This window comes from Rousettus aegyptiacus, unplaced genomic scaffold, assembly GCF_014176215.1.
Source record: "Rousettus aegyptiacus isolate mRouAeg1 unplaced genomic scaffold, mRouAeg1.p scaffold_m13_p_5, whole genome shotgun sequence".
In the NCBI taxonomy this organism is placed as follows: domain Eukaryota; kingdom Metazoa; phylum Chordata; class Mammalia; order Chiroptera; family Pteropodidae; genus Rousettus; species Rousettus aegyptiacus.
The window spans coordinates 9,458,810-9,479,263 of NW_023416308.1; the positions used below are offsets into that span (position 1 = coordinate 9,458,810).

General features: G+C 49.6%; 1 protein-coding gene across 3 annotated transcripts in view; it reads right to left on the minus strand.

Annotated features, from left to right (window-relative positions):
* NOS1 (nitric oxide synthase 1) overlaps positions 1 to 20,454 on the minus strand; it is a 99,531-nt gene that overhangs the window by 35,971 nt on the left and 43,106 nt on the right. For all 3 annotated transcript variants that reach the window (XM_036221462.1, XM_016149509.2, XM_036221463.1), the window contains exons 4-10: positions 12,466 to 12,594; positions 11,024 to 11,169; positions 9,662 to 9,824; positions 8,871 to 8,962; positions 5,634 to 5,775; positions 3,173 to 3,312; positions 1,689 to 1,863 (exon numbers count right to left, since the gene is read on the minus strand). In XM_036221462.1, the coding sequence (XP_036077355.1) occupies positions 1,689 to 1,863; positions 3,173 to 3,312; positions 5,634 to 5,775; positions 8,871 to 8,962; positions 9,662 to 9,824; positions 11,024 to 11,169; positions 12,466 to 12,594 (987 nt within the window). The remainder of the gene's footprint in view (positions 1 to 1,688; positions 1,864 to 3,172; positions 3,313 to 5,633; positions 5,776 to 8,870; positions 8,963 to 9,661; positions 9,825 to 11,023; positions 11,170 to 12,465; positions 12,595 to 20,454) is intronic.

Below are 20,454 nucleotides of genomic sequence, written 5' to 3' on the forward strand. Positions count from 1 at the left end.
GAGTGTATGCAGCCAGTCATGCTGCAATTGTTACTTCTGCGGCATTATTTGGTTTATACTTTAAAAAAATAGAAATTAGTTGCAGGCAGAAAAAAAAAATTAAAAACTTTATATGACTTTAAAAATCCTCAAATGTGACTAGAGCCACAGCTCTGAAAATTGTCTGACATGTCTTCCTTTCTCTGCCAGAAGTTTGTATAGCTCAGTGGCTGCCAGGTAGAATTTTCTAGGGATCTCTGAAAAAGGGTGAAGCCCAGGCCCTACCCTGAGACAATCATATCTGAATCCTGGGGAGAAAGGCCTGGGCATCACAAATCTCGCTAGGTCATTCCAGTAGGTGGCAAGGCTGGGGACTTCAGCTTCTGTTTTCCAGGCAGACACCCACAGAAGTTTTTTAAAAATTGAGATGTAATTGAAAATAACATTGTGTAAGCTCAAGGTGCACAGTTTAAGGTGGTTTGATACATTTCTAATTGCAATATTATTACCACATCAGTTTATACTTCTACCATATCACGTAATTGTTTTTATTTTTTTCGTGGTGAGAATAATTAAGATCTAGTCTCTTAGCAGCTTTGAAGTTTATAATCCAGTACTGTTGACTATAACCATGATGCTGTGCATTAGATCTCCAGAACTCGTTTACCTGTGTAATAACTTAAACAACATCTCCCCAACACTCATCCCCCACCCCAGCCCTGGCAACCACCATTCTACTCTTTACAAGTTCAGCTTTTTTTAAAATTTAGACCGTACATATAAATAAGACCGAACAATGCTTGTCTTTCTGGGTCTGACTTAGCTTGCTTAGCATGATGCTCCCAAGGTCCATCCACGTGGACGCCCATAGATTTTGACAATATAAAGTCAATGCTTGGTTCTCAGTTCTAATCTTGACTCTGTACCTTATCTACTGTGTGACAGAGGCCCTGCACTTAACTTCTGTTTTTCAGTGCCCTATTTTGAAACGAGGCCAACTACAGCTGACTGCTGTTAGGAACAACATTTGCTGACAAAATCACAGCAATCCTGATGCTTTCACCAAAGTTGAGCTCCAGGAAGCACTCCTGGCCCAGCACTTTTTAGTAGATGAGGATGACTCAGCCCGGAAGGAAAACAGACCCTCCACTGAGAAATGCGTATGGTTGGGAAAAACTGCCAATCCTCCTCCTTTGTTTTTTAGAAAACAGACAAAAGAAAAGAAAGAAAAAAAGCCCCAAGATCACGGGTCATTCTTAAGCCCTTCCAACAGCGTTTGACCTTGAGAGGTAGAGTAGCAGGGTGGTTATGAACTTGGACCATAAAGTCAGACTGGTTCGCATCCTGGCTCTGCCGGCTCTGCCGCTTGCGAGCAGCCTGACCTTGAGCATGTCATTTCATCTCTTCAAAAGGCTTTGCTTTTTGGTTTTCTCATCTGTGAGAGGGGCGTTTTCACACCTGGAGGTTATGGGGGGAATTCAATGAGCCTGTAATCTGTGCAAAGAGCTTTGCACAGTGCCTGGCACACGGCATGGGCCCTGTCAGAGCCGTGGGGGCCTCTGGAACTGCAGGGGCTTCGCCCGGACTGCAGGCTGCGTTTTCACTCGTCCCAGTTTCCGAGCCCCGAGGCTCGGCTGTGGGCAAGGGCTGCTGAGCCCTCCCCATGCGCCTTGGGCTTTCCCGTCAGGGCGACGGAGGAGCGGCCTCACCTCGAGGATGTTGTAGCGAGAGTTATCACAGTAGTCGCGGACGCCAATCTCCGTGCCCATGTACCAGCCGCTGAAGGGACAGGCGCTGAACTCCAGGCCACCGATCTCCAGAAGCATGTTGGCCACTGCGGGGAGGCCATACCACTTCAGCCCCAGGTCCTCGAACCACTCCAACCTGCGGAAGGCAGCACAGCCCGGCTCAGTCTGGGGCGGAAGTCTCACAGGTAGACTCGTGTTGTGATGGCCTTCGTCTGGGGACGCTGAAACGCCAGTGACCGGCTGGGATGGACAAAGCTAGAACTCGATTCTTGGGCTCTGCCTCAGATCTATAGAACCACAGGGTCTGAGAATATGCATTTTTAACAACGGAACAGCATTAGATCTCTAGAACTTACTTGTGTGTATAACTTAAACAACATCTCCCTGGTTCCCACTTGGATGGACATCCAGGCCTGGGAACCACTGCCTTGGGCTGCGGTATTTCTCTGAAATCTACTCTGAAAGTTAGTCTAAGAGAAAGTGAGTTCCTCCCAACCCCGGGGCCTTTGAACGGCAGTCCCTCCCTGCTGGGATCTTTTCTCTTCCTTCTTTGTCTGCTCAGCTCTAACCCACACCTTAATTCTCAGTGAAACTGTTGTTTACTCTGAGAAGTAAGTCTTCCCTGATGGCCAGTAAGGGTTGGGCCAGGTGACTTTGTGTCTCTAGGCACCGTAACATTTCTATTGCGCCATTTTATTGGAATTAAGTGATTACACAGGTAATATCAACACTTTAAATAAAGGCACAACCCCACCCTGTATTTGCATGACTCACCTGGTTCGCCTCGCTCAAATCTCAGCCCTGAACTGGATCCTGCCTTTACTTAAAATTTTGATATGTTGTATGTACATCATAGATTTTTTTTAAGTTATTTTTGATTTTTAAAAATATGGCATTAAAATATTATTGAGTGTTTCGGTGCCCGCCTCGATTTTGTCTCCAGATCTAGTAGTGCCTCGCTATGGATTTCCTTCACTCTCAAAGCATAAAATTCTGCTTGCGTTGCTTGTCCCAGTCATCACAGCTCCTTCCTGGCTCCAAATTCCTTTTGCATTTGACCTACACCGAGTCACATAGTGCTTTAAATGGCTCCCCTCCCTCTATTTAAAATTCGTGCGTGTGACAAGGCAGCAGGCACTCCTGCTCAGTCTAACCCTTTGGGCTGGGAAAAGGGCAGGTCCGGGCTGATCGCTTAGGAGTGGGGTGAGGAGGAAGATTATAATTCAGGAAAAGATGGCAGTCCCCAGGCTGGTCAAGAAGGGATGATTGATTCTTAGGGGTCCCCCTGTGCCTTCCAGGCCCCACAGTGAGGATTAGAACCAATCCCTCCTTTAATTTAGCCTGTGTCTGGGCTGGAGAAAGAGCCAGGGGTGTATGCGAATGGGCAGAGAGGGGCGCTGGGCAAGTCCGCCCACCCTCACCCATCCCATGCCAGCCCCTCTTACTTGGGGTGTCTGATGGGCACTTCCAACACTAGCTCCGGAGGAATCTGAAAGAGCTCGGGGTCGTTGCCATTGGCCTGGAGCAGGAGCGGCAGGACATCGAAGCGGCCTCTTGGGGGTTTCCAACCCTGCTGCACGCAGATCTGCAACCAGACCCAGCCAGGTCAGGTCACCAACTGAGCCCCCCCAGACACAGCGGTGACGGGGAGGGGCGGAGGCCCCAGAGCTGGCCCACCAGCACCCACTTCCTCCGGAGGCTCCGAGCCACACGCACCGCCGTCCTTATCGAGTTCTCCCTGACGTCACCAGGTAGCCGGTATCCCTTCTTGGGGTCCCACGGGACAGAGGGCAAACCTGTCCTCCAGCACCGTACTGCCGTCGTACGTTTTCTGGGTCTCCCCTGCCCACTGGGGACCCCTGAAGGGCACGGGATGAACGTGACCTTTGCATCTGCAGTACCCTCATACGCGGGGCCCGGCACATGGCGGGCACTCAGCCGGAGGTGTTCGCACTGGGTGCCTTGAGATGTGAAGAGAAGCTACTGAATTTGATGAGAGCGGATCTATTAGAATTAGTGCCTAAAATGCATCTGTTAGGGCAACTGTCTCATCGAAGTATAAAGCGAGCCACACAAATAATTTGAAATTTTCCGGTGACCACATTAAAAAAAGTTAAAAAAAAAAAAAAAACCCGAACAGGTGAAAGTAATTTTGATAATATATTCATTTAAGATAATATAATTTAATTTTAATATTTGCTTATTAAATAATTATTAATTATAATGCTTATAATAGTCATATTGATATTACTATTAGTTACCAAGAGTGTATTAAAGTATTAATATCAACATATTTTAATAATATATTTGACATTAAAACTAAATGCAGATATATTTATTAATCTAATAAAAAATAAAATGTCATATAAAATATAATTAAATGCATAAAATTTATTAACGATAACTTATTACGTTAGTCGTGTCAATATATTTAACATAAAATTAAATATATTTATTAGTCCAATAAATGTATTAGTTTATTAATAAATAAAATAGTTTCGCCCAATATTATCTACCATAGTATTCTTTCGACATGTGATCAAGATAAAAACTATTAACGAGATGCTTTCTACTCTTTTCTGTTGCTGTTGTTCCGCCTTGGAAACCTGGCATGCATTTTACTCTTCTGTCTGTCTCGGTTCGGACCCACCATGTTTCAAGCGCTCGCTCGCCACACGTGGGCAGTGGCGGCCGTGCTGGGCAGCGCGAGGTGAGAGGGTTTCGAAAGATACAGTGACGTGGTCACGTTTGAGGCGATCGTTTCCGCCGTGTTGGGAGAAAGAGGAAGCACGAAATCAAAGGCTTAGGAGAACGTGTCCTGTCACCGCGGTGTCTGGAGACAGAAGGCGAGGAAGAGGCTGTGCGGCGTTTGTGTTCTGGTGGCCACGAGGACAAGGTCGGCCAAGTATACGGTTAGCGCGCAGCCAAGTGGAGCAGAGAGTCTGGCTGCGTCTGCGATGGCGCAGATGCGACGCCTGGTCGCCCTGGTTACAGCCCCCTTTTCAGGAGAATAACAGTTTAATAAGAAAAGTCGCATGCAAATGAAGTCAGCAGGGCCTGAGGCAGTGGGGGACCCTTTGCCACACCAGCTCCACCTCTGGGGAAGTACTTGGGGGAGACTCTGAGGGGCAGGGTTTGAGGAAAGGACAAAGATGAAATTCAGTTGGGGAGGAGTGAGTGATCAATAAATGCGGGTGACCAGGTCTGTGTGCCTGAGCTCGCCGTAGGCGTGGGGCCTGCCTGCGCTGTCTCCTGTGGGCACCGAGGCTATAAGCTCCCCTATCTTAGCTGTGCTACCTGTCCGCACCACCTGGAAGGAACCTTGGATGGTGGCGGTCATGTTCCTGGTGGCTTTTATGGATCGACTTGGGATGCCAGCAATTGTGACAGCGCTGGTACCATGGAGAGCCCAGCCCACCTCAAGAGGCGTTGGCGGGTAGAACAGTTGTATGAACAAGTGAGTATAAATAAATGATATGAGTCTGACATCTAACTCAACTCAGAGAAGGGAGATGCCAGACAAGGCTCCCATATGTCAGCTCCTCTCCTCCAGGTGGGAGGCAGGAGATTTGGACCGCACTTCTAGCTTTCCTTCTGTTCATTTATAGCCTTGGATAACTCATTCAGCCTTGGTGAGAGTCAGTCTACCCGTCTGTGAAATGCGACAGTGGTTCCCATCATGAGAGTCGGACAAGGTAACGGCAGGGAAGCGACCAAATGACCATCTGTAAAGGAACCAGCTGGACCAGAGGCAGCCAAAGGGAGAAGGAATCTGGGGAAGAATAAACTGCACCCCATTTGCTGCTCTCCCTGTGATGATAATATTAAACTGAGCAACGTCTGTAGATAGAGATGGTTTGGGGAGGCGGGAGCCCAGGTCGGGGCACGGTAGCGGGGGGCACATACCTCTGTGAGCTCCACACTGGCTGGATCCCCCAGAATGGAGCCGTCGGGCTGCTTGTAGCCGGCATAGCGGATGAGCTGGGAGTTCCAGACTCGGAAATCATGCTTGCTGTCGATCCTCTGCGGGAATATGGTGATCGCAGACCTGTGGTGGAGAGAGGGGGACGTCTGGTGTCAGGGCGGGGCTTGCACTTTGGGGGTGCACTGGAAAAGGTGTTGCCCAAGTCAAAGACTGCATGAGGCTCAGGGTGCAGCACAGCTGTGCCCAGGTCCCCAGGACCCATGGCGCAGTTATGGGGAGGGAAGGACCTTGCCCAACCCTCCACGGGAGCACTGGTCTGAGAAAGGCTGGAGGCTAGAGGCCCCATGTCAGCTGGCGGAAGGAAGGAGATGCCTCTCTGGTGGGACTTTTAAACAAGTTTGACTCGGGCCGGTTTTCCAGGGAGCTCTTTCACAGCGGGTAATCTCCAGGGACAGGACATCCGGCCCTGCTTCCCTTTAAGATGCACCATCGATTGGCAGTTCCTGTCTTTCTCCTACCATCGTCACCACCATCGTTAATTCTTGCCCGATTCCTCCCCATCCCACCACCGGATACCAAAGTCTATAGACTTATGACTAAAAGGAAATCGACTTCCATTTGTACTCATGTTAATAGATCACCACTGGCCTCGTCTACCGAACTAGGCAACTACGAGGCCGTACACTGTTATTAAACTGTAGCGAGACATTGCCGCCTGCTGAAGGCACCTAGGTAGAGCCCTGCTCTCTTTTCGTTAAAGGGAGATCAGCAGCGTTAAGGGGACGTTAATGATGTTAGCGCCAAACTGAGACTTTCTCCTTGGCATCATCAGAAGGGTTTAAAAAAAACCTGACCAGAGAATAACTTTTTCACGAGGTAGTTCAATGTGACATCAAGCCAGGAGCTCCTGCCACCAGGACTCACCAGTCCCATCAGCGGACTGAATCCCAGGCCGTGTGCCCCATCCTGGCTCGTGTCTGCATGGGGGTCGCACTGTGGGCCCAACCCATTCCTCACGGAGCTTCTCCCATGCACATCCTGCCCCCGGAACTTGGCCCCTGCGGCACCCTTGGCCGAAATCCCTCTGCGCTGCCACGAATCCAAGTCCAAGGCCTACTCAAGTTCACTTTCTCCACGTAGCATCCCCTGCCTCCCCTAGCTCCCAAGGTCTGCTTCCTGAGCACGTTCGGATCTTATCGTCGGCACAGGACGAACCTGCGTGGAACAGCGCAGGGGCAGGGGGCAGGGGCGAAGGCAAAAGCCACAGGGAACCGGAGGCACGCTCGGAAAATCTCTACGCAATGGTGCCATACTGGGGACGAACACAGAATGAGTCAAACCATCGGTTTCCCCTCCAGCAGCAAAACACACTGCCGTTTCCTGTAAAACACAGTGCCGTTCCTCTGGTTGAGCACCAGATAAAGGGTGTTTGTGTAATTATATATGTGTGTGTACACACACACACACACATACATATGTACGTGTGTGTGTGTGTGTATATATATATACGTATATATATATGTATATTTAAAAAGCACGTTTAGAAACAGCAGAATCATAGACAGTAGGATGCTTACTCTGCGTGCAGGAGCCTAGACCGATGACAGAAATACAACACGTTTACGCCTCTCTCATTTCCTGCGTGTGTCTCCTGAGCAGAAACTCGCTGAGCGGCAGGTCGAATGCCCTGCACTGTTGGAATTACATCTCTCTCTCTCTCTCTCTCTCTCTCTCTCTCTCTTTCTCTCTCTCTCTCTCTCTCGCGTTCTTCTCTCTTGCCTGCCTATGTTTAGATTATTTCTACACGCAGTGCACATTCTCTTACGGCCTCTCGGTGTCTGGACGTGTGGTTTACAACGTGTCAGAAAAGAATCGGCTGAATATTTTCTTCAATGGAAGATCTCATGAAGACTCCGCAGCAGGTAACTGATAAAAGTGGAGGTATGGTGTCTAGCCTGTGAGCTCCCCCTGCCCAATATCACCTTGTCACAACACGTTCTGAAAACTACCAGAAGGTTCCACATGCCCCTTGCAGCCGAGACTGCCTTTAACAGCCAGGTGTTTTAGGAAAAAGATATACAGTTGATCCTTGAATAGTGTAGGGTTTAGGGGCACTGACTCCCTGTGCAGTTTAAAATCCACATCTAATGTTTGACTCCTCCATAATGTAACTACTAATAGCCTACCGTTGACTGGAAGGAAGACTTACCGATAACATAAACAATGTATTTTGAATGCTTTATGTCTTATGTGATATATTCTTACCATAAAGTAAGCTAGAGAAGAGAGAACATTATTAAGAAAATCACAAGGAAGAGAAAACACACTTACTGCATTTCTTGAAAAGTAACCTGCATACAAGTGAACCCGTGCAGTTGAAACCCGTGTCATTCAGGGGTCACCCGTACTAATTCCCCACGCAGGCCCCGAGCTTAGATGACAGGCCTGTCCTTACTGGCAGGCTCGGCGGGCAGACACTGCTGCCTTCCCAAGGAAGAGACTCATGCGAGAAACCCCATGCTCAATGCTAACAAGCCACTTTGGGGATGAGCTCAGTGCAGCCCGGAGGCTTGTGGGAATATCTCTGCAGCAGCGCTGAGCTGGGGCTGGTCCTCAGGAGCAGGAAACAGATGCCGGGGCAGGACTAATTGAGCAGGATTAACAAGTGTAACCGCCTGTCTGTGGGGGCCCCAGCTGTTCCCTTCCAGCTGCTCCTCACCCAGCTGTGGCTTGCCAGCGTGGAAGCCATCAGCTCACACTAGTGCCTCTTTGGTGGCTTTGTTCTTTGTATGGGGCAAGAGGAGTCCGAGGTGTGGCTTGGCTTGATGGAGCCTGAAGGAGCAGTCCCCACAGCAGCGAGAAGAGAAACTGCCTTTTAACCGGAGAGGGATTCTGAGGCAGCTTCAGGCAACAGGAGCTGGAGCTGGTACAAGCAGGTCACCACTGGCAACAGGACTTTCTGATTCTCAGGAATGAGAAATGTCCCTTCCTGCCCCCTCCGTGGGTGATAATGAACTGTGTGTGGGTTGAACGTGATTTTGGTGGTCGTAGCTTTGCAAACCACATGGGAGTCTGTTTCTCCCAGAAGAGATGGGTCCCAGAGGGTAGAGCAAGGGTGCTAAGCCGCCTCTCCCAGCTTGGCTTATCTCCGGGAGAGGAAAGGGGAGACATTTCCAGACCTAAGAGGTGACATTCAACTCCTCTGCCGGGTAGCTCACCTGAGGTTCCCTTTGTTGGTGGCATACTTGATGTGGTTGCAAATGTAGTTGAACATCCCGTGAGCCGTGGTGCAGTCGCGGGCATCAAACACCTGGAAGAGGGGCATCATGGGACCGATGGCCTCCTTCCCTCCTCGGCTCTCCCCAGCGCCGCTTCCCATTGGAAGAGGGCCCAGAGCCCACTCCAGCTGCCTCCCCATTGGACTAGTGAGCCTTTCACTACTCCATCAAACCAGGAAAAATCCCCTCAAAGTAGGCATGGCAGGCACAAGTGATGTGGGTAAGAGATGGTTAAGAAAAGGGGAGACTTTTTGTGTGTTGGTGATTGTTTCTGTGAGATTATTAGGGATTAGAGATTAGAAAATAAAACGAAAATCAGATAAAAGAAAAACCGTTGAGCTTGATAACGAATCTACTTCCAACTCGAAGCTCTTTCCCGGGGCGTGGGGGAGGGGGATCATACCAGGGGACACAGAGTCTGATGCTTTCATGGAGTAGGCAGATAATATAAACAAGCAAAGAGAGTAGGTGCAAAGCAAAAGGGGGCGGTGCAATCTGCAGTAAACTGAAGCACACAAGCTCTGCCAAGAGACACACAAATCCACTTAAAAAAACCCCAAAACATTGGGTCGGCTCAATGAGACATAACTATACACTAGCTTTGGTAATGGTGACCATTATCTGATAGTTCACCATGGCCACAGGTGACCTTGGTAGAGCTCATCTCCCCGCCCTCCACCTGACCTCCTCTGTCCAAGGGCTTGTCAAGGCACAGGAGCCTCACCGCCTACCTGCAGCTTGGACCACTGGATCCTGCCGACACAGCGGGAGGCGTTCCTCCAGGCGTGCTTGGCCCCGTAGATGAGCTCCGTGTCCTTGAGCTGGTAGGTGCTGGTGACTTCAATCTCTTTGTTCACCTCTTCCAGCCTCTCCATGTGGGCTTTGGAGCCAAATCTGAGTGAGGAGGGAAGGGGCACGGGACTATCACCTTTTCTCCAAAACTAGAGGTCGGTGGGAGGAACGAGCTATTATTACTGGAGGCCAGAAACCACAGAAAGTCCGGGTTGATTTCTGGATGCAATGATTCAAGCATAAAGCAGAGACTGCACACTCAAATGCCCACAAAGGCCTAGCAGTGAGTGGACTGGCCGAGTGGGGACTGTGGCAAGCAGGCGAGTCCCTGCGGACAGCCACGACTCTGCTCTAGCCAGTCGTCACTTAATAGGAATACAGGCCAGGGCTGCCACGTCTTCTTTTCAAAGAAAGTAGAAACCTGATTTTTAAAAAGAGACTCTTCTGATTTTAAATGATGGCAATGAATTTGATTTTAGAAAGTCAAAAAAATTTATTATGAGAAAATGAAGACTCTCAAAAAGGTATAGGGAATAATAGAATGAACACTCATGCCTCAAGCCTAAGAAATATAAATAAAAAAAGAAGTAATAACTCCTTGGGGACCACTTCCCTATCACGGCCTACGTTCTTCCCAGAAGCGACTGCTGTTTTGAACGTGGCGTTTACCATTCTCACGCTTTACATACTTCTGCCACGTGTATATCCTCTAAGTCACGGACGGTGTTATTCTGCATGTTTAAAATTTTTATATCAATGGCAATGTCCTCAATGTATCTTTTTATGACTTGTCCTTCCTTTCTTTTGCTCAAAGTCATTTGTGAGCTTCATTCCCATGAATATGCAAGTGCTAATCCATTTGTTTGTTTGTTTTTTACAGCTGTATAGCATCCCATCACAGAAAACACTACCTTCTTTACAGATTCTCCTGGAGTTGTGGCGATTTCCAGTTGGCCCTTTAATTTGAATTTTTTCCTATTATAATAATGCTTCAGTGAACATTTTTTTTTTTTTGCGTATCTTCTTGTGAACACGCGTGATAGAGTATCTTTAGGATAGATAACTAGGTGTGAAATTGCTTGAAATGCTTCAGATTTAAGCAGCACTCTGCAGACCAAATAGAAACATTGTAGGGGGCCAGCTTTGGCCTTTGGGCCACCAGTTTTGAACCTCTGCATATGGCAGGCAGAGGCCTTATACTCAGGCTTTGGCTCAACTGTCTGCAAAGTTGGAGCTGAAATCTTCGTCCCCAGTACTCAGTAACTTACCCCCAGTCTTCCTCAGAGTCAACATAAACTTACCTTTTGATCGACGAGTAGTACTGATCAATAAACTCTTTGGCGAGAGGGAAGAGCTGTTCTTTCGTGCGGACGTCTTCGGGCCTTCGCACCTGCTGAGGTGCATGTATGACGGAGCCCATACAGATGTGCTCACTGCATCCCGTTTCCTGGAAGGAGAAGAGATGTTTGGGCTCTCACTCGGTGTTGCCTAAGTATGGCGGGTTTGGGGCTGCAGACGTGGATCTGATATTACTGGTGGAATTTACCTGGCCTTTAATTCCCAAAGAGGAATTTGGGAATTCCAGCTTCAGACCATTGTTGGATGTGGTCATCGGCCAAGGTAAGGGATGACGAACAGCATATTAAGGTTCCGAAAGTGTTTTGCTCTACGCAACTGTCATCCCCTGGGAATCAGAACCACTGTTACTGAATCCCAAAATAGTTTCTGGTCCTATGTTGATGGAGAAGGAGCTAGTAGAGTGGCTACAGTGATTCACTTAGACACTTCTATGGTTTGTTGATTGCAAAAAAAAATCAGCCCCAATTATTCTCCTTTCTGTATCTCCACACTGTGCGATGTGACTTTATGGCCGCTCTCTAGCAGGAGCTGTCACTTATTCTCTCACCTCTTGAATCTGGGCTGATTTGGCCAAAAGAATGTGACAAAAGTCATGCTCAGACTTCCAGAGATCTTGCATGTTTCTGCTCATTCTCTCAGAACCCTGCAACTTCCATGTGAACAAGGCCAAGCTAGCTCACTGGAGGATGAGAGACCAAATGGAGCAGAGCTGAGTTATCCCAGCCGGGGCCATCCTGGGCCTTAGCTAGCTGCTCAGATGACTACAGAGGCATGAGATAACTGCGATCAGCAGAACCACCCAGACAATCCATAGACTTCGGAAAATAATAAGTGGCTGTTGTTTTAAGCCATTAAATTTGGGGGGCAATTTGGTACACTACAATAGCTAGATAATGGACATAACATTCCTCCGAGAGGCCCGTTTTCAACAAAATGTGAAAACAACACATTGTTAACTGCTAAAAGCATGATATAAACATTTAGAGGACGCACCGTGAAAGTAAGAAAGAGCTTTTTCAATACTCCATCAGTGGCGAGACTGTGAGAGAGAAAGAGAACGCATCTGGAACCAGCGACCCGCCTTAGATCCTTTTGGTTTGGTGGTACGCAAATGAAAGTGTTTACAGGAGTGAGTAAGTGTCCAACAGTAGTTCTCAAACAGATGTGAATTTTCTCCCCAGGGGACGACTGGCCATATCTGGAGACATTTTTGGTAGTCACAGCTTCAGGGGGGCTGCTGACATTTGGTGGGTACAGGCCAAGGGGTGATGCGAAACAGCCTCCAATGCACCGGACAATCCCCGAAACAAAGAATTATCCAGCCCCAGATGTAGAAAGGGCTGAGATGGAGAAATCCTGGTCTACGCCCTCTTGAAATACTCACCAATGTGCTCTTAAGGTGGAGCGTGTCAGTGAGAACCACGTCAGTCTCCCAGTTCTTGACCTTGAGGAAGCGGGGGCACTTGGAGGGGCTACCATTCTTTGTGGGGGACTGTTTTCCCGAGGCGGGGGGCTGGAGGAGAGAATGAAGACAGGATGTTAGGCAGGTCTTGAGAACATTGGAAAACTGTCTCCAGTAGGAAGGGAAGAGGCGTTGTTCTTCCTGGAATCTGCTTCAAGTTACCAGCTGTCTACACAGAGAGACGCTGACACTCCCTGGGTGGCCTGTGCAAGGTGGCTGAGAACCTGGTTCCCCAGCTGTGCAGAATGAGGTGCTGTGGAAGAGCCTTTTGGGTTCTGTTCTGGGGAGCAGAGTCAGGAATTCAAAGATGGTCTCTCTGGTGTCCAGCACCGGGTCTGGCACATAGCGAGGACTCAATGAATGTTTGTTGAATGAATAAAAGACTGAAAGGATGCCATCAGTCTCTCCGAAGGATAACAGTCCTCTGGGCTGAGGAATCAAACCTGAGGCTGCATCAGAAAATAAATTGATGGAAACGTTAAAAAAAAAAAAAAAAAGCCGGAAGCTGGGTCAAGTTACTTGGCTTTCTGGGCCTTCCGGCTACCACCCAAACTCATCATTTCTAGCAAGTACTGAGAAAACAGAGGGTTTAAATTAGAAAGGTTTGAAGCACAGAACATTGTCCTCAAATTTCAGGTTTCTGCTTCTCAGAAACGCCAAGCACGGCCCTGCCTCAGGGCCTTTGCTCGCACCGTTCCCTCTGTCTTGAACTCCTTCGGTCCTCCATTTGTGTTCACGTCTGTAATAAAATTGTCCAGTTGGATAAGGAGGATAAGTCCTGGGCTAACTGACGTGGCCTCCCCATTTCAGACTCATGCATAAGGATCACGTCCTGCCACGGGTGTTTCTGAGTCGTCGTCTACCTGCCTGGGCGGAAGTGTGCCCATGCATTGGACGAGGATCAGTCAGTCACTCAGCAACCATGAGGGAGAGGCAGTAAGCACATCCTGACACAACAGCCAAGGAAGGGAGGGGGGAAGAAGAGCGGAAGTGACATCATGCTGAAGAGTACAACAATGGGCAGTGACCTTGAGGTAGAGCATTCATATATTCAACTAGCATTCCCTGGACTCCTACTATGTGCTAGGTGCTACTAGGCACTGTGGACACGGTGGTGAACAAGACAGACAGGGTGCCTGCCCTTCTGGAGCGTCGCAGCAGGAGACGTGGAGACAGTAAGTAAGCAAGAACATGAACGATATAATTTCAGGTGGTGCTAAGAATATGAAGCAGAAGGAAGTGATAGTAATTAAGTGGAGACGGGAAAGGCAAGTGCAAAGGTCCTGAGGTAGAGACGAATGAGCTTGTTAAGTTTATAGGAGCAGAGAGGAGGCCGGTGTGGCTGGAGTACATGAATCAGGGCAAGGGCAAGGAGACGAAGTCAGAAGGGAGGCAGAGTCCACATCCCATCAGCCTGGAGGACCTTAGGTGGGTGAGGGAGCTGTGAATGACCAGGACAGAAGCCACAGAGAGCCCTGAAGGACTGCTCCCAAAAGCTACCATTCAATGAGCACTTAGTACACGCCAAGCAAAAACCTTATCCTCCCTCCCCATTCCACAGGTGAGGCACAGACAGGTTAATTAAGTTGTCCAAGAGATCAACAGGCCTAGTAGGCTGGAGCCAGGAGTCTTGCTCTCAAACCAGGCCCTTAACTGCTTGACAACTGTGCTTCTTGGCCATCATTTACTCATTCATTCGACACATGACATTGAGTATCTCCTATGTGCCAGGCAAGGTGGCAAGGGCCAGGGCTGCAGCGACAAACCAAACACAGGTGATCTCTGTCCTCATAGAGTTCACAATCCCATGGATGGGAGGGGGAAATCACAGTCGAATGAGCCGCTATAATCGAGAGCAATGAGGGCACTAACTCGGGACACCGGCAGGATAGCGGAGGCTGTGGCAGCACACAAAAGAGGCACCTGACCCAGACAGGGCATTCGACTTCTAAGTCAAGACAAGCAGGTGTTCACCAGGCAAAGAAGGGGGAGCGGGGTCTGGCGGGCAGAGAGGACGGCTTGTGCAAAGGTCCTGAGGCGAAGGGCATATCGCACCCACCCTTCTGGCTGGTGGCCAGCTCTGCGCTCAAATATCCATGCTGCCACACTGGAGTCTGGGAAAGAGGAGGCAGGCGAACAGCATGCCATGATTAAAGCTAGCTCTAGAAAGCAGAGAAGAAACGGAGGGTGCCACGACTCAAGGCCTCCCACTCCTCCCTGGCTGGACCAGTGGTTCCCATCTCAGTGCTGGGCACCAGCATCTCCTCGCCTGTATAAGCCACAGGTGGGAGCTGTCCTGGACACCATCCTTTTTTACCTCCCAGACCTAATCCTCCCCACCCCTACCCATCTTAGCTTTCTAAATAGATCCATCCATTCCTTTGTCCAAGGCACTATCGTCGCTCACTTGTACAGCTGAAATCACCTCCTAAATGTTAGCCGTTGCCTGTCACAATTGGTGCTATTACTCTGATAATGGTAGTACAGCTTCTAGTATTATTACTGCTACGGCTCTTGCTACAAGTATTATTACTATACTACTTCCATACCGGGAGCAGGAGGAGAGGGATTTGGATGAGTTCTTCCCTTCATCTGCACCTCCTTTCCTGCCAAAGTCTAAGTTATTTTACTTGTGTCCCCACGTGAAGCCACGTACAAACCACCCCGCCTCCCCTGCAGGCCTGGAAAGACATTCTGAATACTTCTTTTTTAGGATTCTGTCTCCACTGCCGTCTCTTTGAGCAGACCTGCAGACAACGGAAGTCACATCTGGATAGGCCTTTGTCGTGACAAATTCCTCTGATGGTGTGGACATTCTGTACTCACGAACAAAATCAGTCCTACCTCGCCCATATGGGAGGCACCCAGCCGTCCTCCCTACACACTAGGCATCACTCAGCCGGTTTAGAAACTCTCTGGACCACTCACGTTTATGCCCTGGAGGCTGGGGAGCAGCCAGAATCCCAGGGGGGAAGACAGGGGTGGTGCCGGCATGGGGGTTGAGCCCCACGACCTGTGGAAAGGGGAGGAGGGCAGACGACACAGGAGGAAGAGGTGTGCGGTGTGGCCGGTGGGCGGGCCGCCGGCAGCCTTGATTGGCAGGGAGCAGAGGGAGCAAGCTAACGGGCCTAATAAAAGAGGCCATCTGTTGAGGTTCCAGATGTGCGGGGGGTGGTCATTACGAGCCCGGTAATTGGGGGCCCGAGCGCGAGCCGCGCCGCTCCCCAGCCTGGGTTGCGCTGAACTGCACACTCGAAACCCAGCATTAGGAGGCCTAGGCAGGGCTGTTGTACTTGGGGCTTTGATGTTTTAATTAGCCAGCAGTAATATTAGATGACTCAGGAGGGGACAAATGGGAGATTAATATAGCAGTCAGGGGCCCCGCATGGGGGATGCAAATGACTTTTCTGAGTGGGGACTGAAGTGCTCTGATTAAAAATGCAGATTAGTGCCACTTGTGAGTTATTATGGCTGGGGACAGGGCACAAGTGGGCTTTGAGCTGTGGCTTTATGTGTCCTTTTCTGGATTGGTGTCTGGGGGGGGACAATGGAAGCTTTTCGGGTGACAGGAGGCCGTGACTGGATCTAGTGGGTTCTGTGGGAGGGCCTGCCCGCTCTGAGATTCGGAAAGCAGGCTCTGAATTTGTGGGCATTTCTAGGATCGTGTCAACACCTCTTTGCATCAGAGCCTGCAGAGGTTCCGAGGAAATGAAATGGCCTTGCAGCCCAAGAGGAGACAGTGAGGTCCTCGAGGTCACGTCAGCCTGGGGCTCGGAGCCAGGAATTCTAGTTTGGAGGGGTTTTGATACCCTGATTCCTTCTTCTCTCTGCTTCCCTTCCTTCTTCCTCTCCTTCGGTGAATACGATGGAGCACCTACCGTGTGCCAGGAACTCGTGTTCCAGGCTCCATGGTGGTCCCCACTCCCATCCCTCAATTGGGAAGAAGACCTCACAGCTGTGTGCTCTAAAGCAGGGGTCCGCTAACTGTGGCCTACGGGCCAACTCTGGTCCATCGCCTGTTTTGGTGCAGCCTAAGAATGTTTTTTTTTTCTCCCCAAGCTTGTTAAATTAAAAAAAAAAAAATTAAAAGAAGAATAATGTTTCATGACATCATATTCAAGTTATATGATGTTCAAATTCAGAGTCCCTAAATAAAGTTTTATTGGCACACGGCCACCCTCCTTTATTTCTGTATTGTCTGTGACAGCTTTTGAGATACAACCGCAGAACGGGGAGTCGTGATGGAGACTAACATTGTGTGGCCCAAGAAACCAAAGATATTTGCTATCTTGTCCGTTACAGGGAGAGTTTGCGGACTCCTGATCTAAAGGATCGAATTCCAGGGGTGGAGCTCTAAGTTATTTTCTGTGTCTCTACCTGCTTCAATGTTGCTGTACGAGAGATCTTTCCTGCTCATTTGTTAAAACGGCGCCCCATCCCTGTTACTGTCTGCTCCCTCACTATTTTTACGATGCGATATTTTCCTTCATAGCGCTTACCATTCCTTGCAATTATTATGAGTGTACATGCATTTGCATGGTCATGTATTTATCTCTTAGATTTATAGGTGTATCTATATAGTTTTCTGCCTACTTACTATTCACTTGGCTCTATCTCCAGCCCCTCGACCAGAGCCCACAACGTAGTACATGTTCAACAAACACTTGAGGTCTGCTGTGGACCTCCCACATTTATAGATTGAAGCCCTAATCCCCAATATGACTGTATTTGTAGACGGGGCCTTTAGGAGGTGATTAAGGTTACATGAGGTGATAGGGGTGGGACCCTAATCTGATAGGATTGGTGTCCTTATACGTAGAGGAAGAGACATCTCTCTTTTTTTTCTCTCTCTCTCTCTCCACACACACAGAGGAAAGGCCATGTAAGGTCACAGTGAAGGTAGCCATCTGCAAGCCAGGAAGAGCCCTCACCAAACGTGACCACACTGGTATATCCTGACCTTGGACTTCCAGCCTCCAGAACTGTGAAAAATAACTTCCTGTCGTTTAAGTCGCCCAGTCTGTGGAATTTTCTTTTGGCGTTTTGAGCTGACTAACGTAAGGTCTGAATGCCTTGCAAGGTTGTGGAGTCCCTTAAATGCTAAGCCCGAGACTTTGATCTCAATTTAGTAGAAAACGGAGAACCCCGAAGATGCCCGATTGAGGGAGTGACCTCATCGAAGCTGAGTTTTGTGACCGCCAGGACCGTAGGTTAGAGGGTGAAGGCAGAGAGACCCCTGGGGGCAGGGGGCGGCTGCGACAATGTGGGCGCGAGGCCACCAGGGCAGAATACGCAGCAGCAGCAGCAGCAGGGGACGGGCGGGCAGGAGGTCGAGATCGGGGTGCCGGAAGCTGGAGGAGGGGACGAGAGGGGGAAGGACCACGCTGGCACTGACTCAGAAGCTTCCGGCCTGAGGAAGTGGGCGCTCAGTGGGCCTTGCAGTGGAAGCCGGGACGTGAGGAGCAGGAGTGGTGGGGAGGGGAAGGAGGGAGGCTTTTAGGGCCGGAAGATAAACGCCCAACATCAGAATCGGGCAGAGCGAGAAACAGAAGCCCAGCACCCTGCCCTTCCCGACCCCCCCCCCCTCCCGTCTAGGCTGTCGGCATCAGGAGCCTCGCAGTGAGACTGGGGCAGGAGCCTGGCAGCAGGGAGGGAGACACCTGCGAGACACACAGCATCGCAGGGACTGTCATGGGCTGAACTGTGTCCCTCCCCGATTTATATGTCCCGCTCCGATTTCTATCTAAGACTGCGGATTGGACTTTATCAGGAGTCTCGAACGAGGTAATTCAATTAAAACGAGGTCATCAGAGCGGGCCCTAACCCCGTATGGTGGGTGTCTCACAAACAGCAGAAATGTGGAGACAGACATGCACGTCGGGAGAATGCCACGTGACTATGACGACGGCCATCTGCGAGCCAGAGCAGACCCCTCCCTCGCAGCCCTCAGAAGGCACCAACCCGGCCAACACCTTGGGTTTAGACTTCCAGCCTCCAGAACCGGGAGACGATCGATTTCTGTTGCTTAAGCCACCCGGCGTGTGAAGCTTTCTTAAGACAGAGCTAGGAAACGAATCCCAGAGCCGGGGCCCAAACCTGTACAAAGAGCAAGCAGCTTCTTATTCCTTCCCTGCCGCCACCTGCGACAGCTCCTTCAGCATAGGTCTGTAGCAACCCGCCCTGCGTGGCTTGCCCTGGAATGAGAGCAGCACACTGGGGCCGAGCCGGGCAGCAGGCCATCCACACCAGGGGCCAGACGCCACACACCGTGCCCTTAGCTGCAGCCCCCCGTAGCACAGCTCCAACCTGTGGGTACCACCTCTTCATGGCTGCAAAGATAACCCAGTTGCGAGCTGCCGCAGCTCAGGGTCCAGAACCGCAGACCTGCAAACCAGCAGGTACGCACCCATCCGTGCAATTAAAAAATTGCCACTTATAAAACTTCACCAACTGTGTTTAGTACCTCGGAGTATAATTTCCTCGTAGTGTATTCAAAGCATTATTTCTAAAGTGATTCACTCTTTATAATAACTCCGCGGAAGCTGGAAATCGCTTATTCTTCCCACCCCCTCTCCCGGCCTCTCCCCTGATTCAACAGTTGTTGTTCTACAGTCTGTGGAGGAGGATTAAGGAAGCGGATGCTCGGAGTCAGACCCGGCACGGTTTGGGACCACAGATGAGGGCCTGTGGAGATTAGGGGTCTGTAGGTCAGATTGTTGATGGTTTCTCCAAGCAGGTTTATGTTTACAGTTGCGATGATGTCACGGGATGACCAGATGGTATGACACAACCCTAAACTTGGTCCCATTACCAGACTACGATGTAGATGTGCACTCTGAATTAATTTCACAATAAATCCTACAATTATCTGGTGGCCTTCCCCACCCCCCCGCCCCATTATATTGCACTGTACTATATGTGTGTGTGTTTATCAAAAGCATTAACTTGCTAAATGTAAATATTTAAAATACGCAAGCTTCGTGATTACATTTTGACCTTTTCACCTTTTAAAATATCCTGGGACCCTCAGAAAATGGAAGTAGGTCGTCGCGTATCTACTGAGCTCTGGGATCTGCTTGGAGGGCATTTCGGCCACTGATATCAATTTGCAAAGAGAGGAGGGAAAAATAACTTTGACCCAACTTGGCCTTATCTGGGGAGAAAACATGTGAAAATAGTTTGATGCAATGAATGAGCATGCAGTGATGTCATTGATTACTGAACCAGAATGTCATTGTCCCTCTCGGACAACAGCTGGGACAGCTTGCATTGAATATACTCGCTACTAAAATAAACAGTTCGCAAAATAGGTGGAAATTCCAGCTGGGCTGAACCCAAACACCCGACCACTCAGGCCCCACTTCCTGGCTCTACCCTGGTTCTGAACACCGAGAGCAACAGGACACGGAAGGTTGGTTTCACAGCTAAGTGACCTATAAACGAACACTCTGGGGGTCACCGAGCAGGTGACGGCTTGAGTGGAGGAAAGAGAAGTACTAGCAAGATTCGGATTCTGCTGGCTCGGGGGCCCGGGGGAGAACCGTTCACTGTAAATTCCTGGAAAGCACCTTTATCGAGGGTCCTTGGTACCCTGTTTGAAAATACCTGGGAACAATGGATAACCTGAGAAAGGGGAGGGGACGAAAGATGCTTTTGGAACAATCCAACCTGGGTGTCTAACTCCACTCACGAGCTAGATCCAAGTAAGGGATAGCTGGCCTGATTGAATTGTGGGGCATAAACGAGTTTCATAGCAGGTCATAGCTAGGGATTTGGGATACCCTCCCACAGAGAGAAGTTAATCTCAAAACACAGGTTTCTCAAGTGCTTCTAAGAGTCTTAGAGACGGGAGTTATTATCAACAGGTACCCCAAGATGTCAGCCTGCATGGAGCCAAAGGGATCAGCCGGA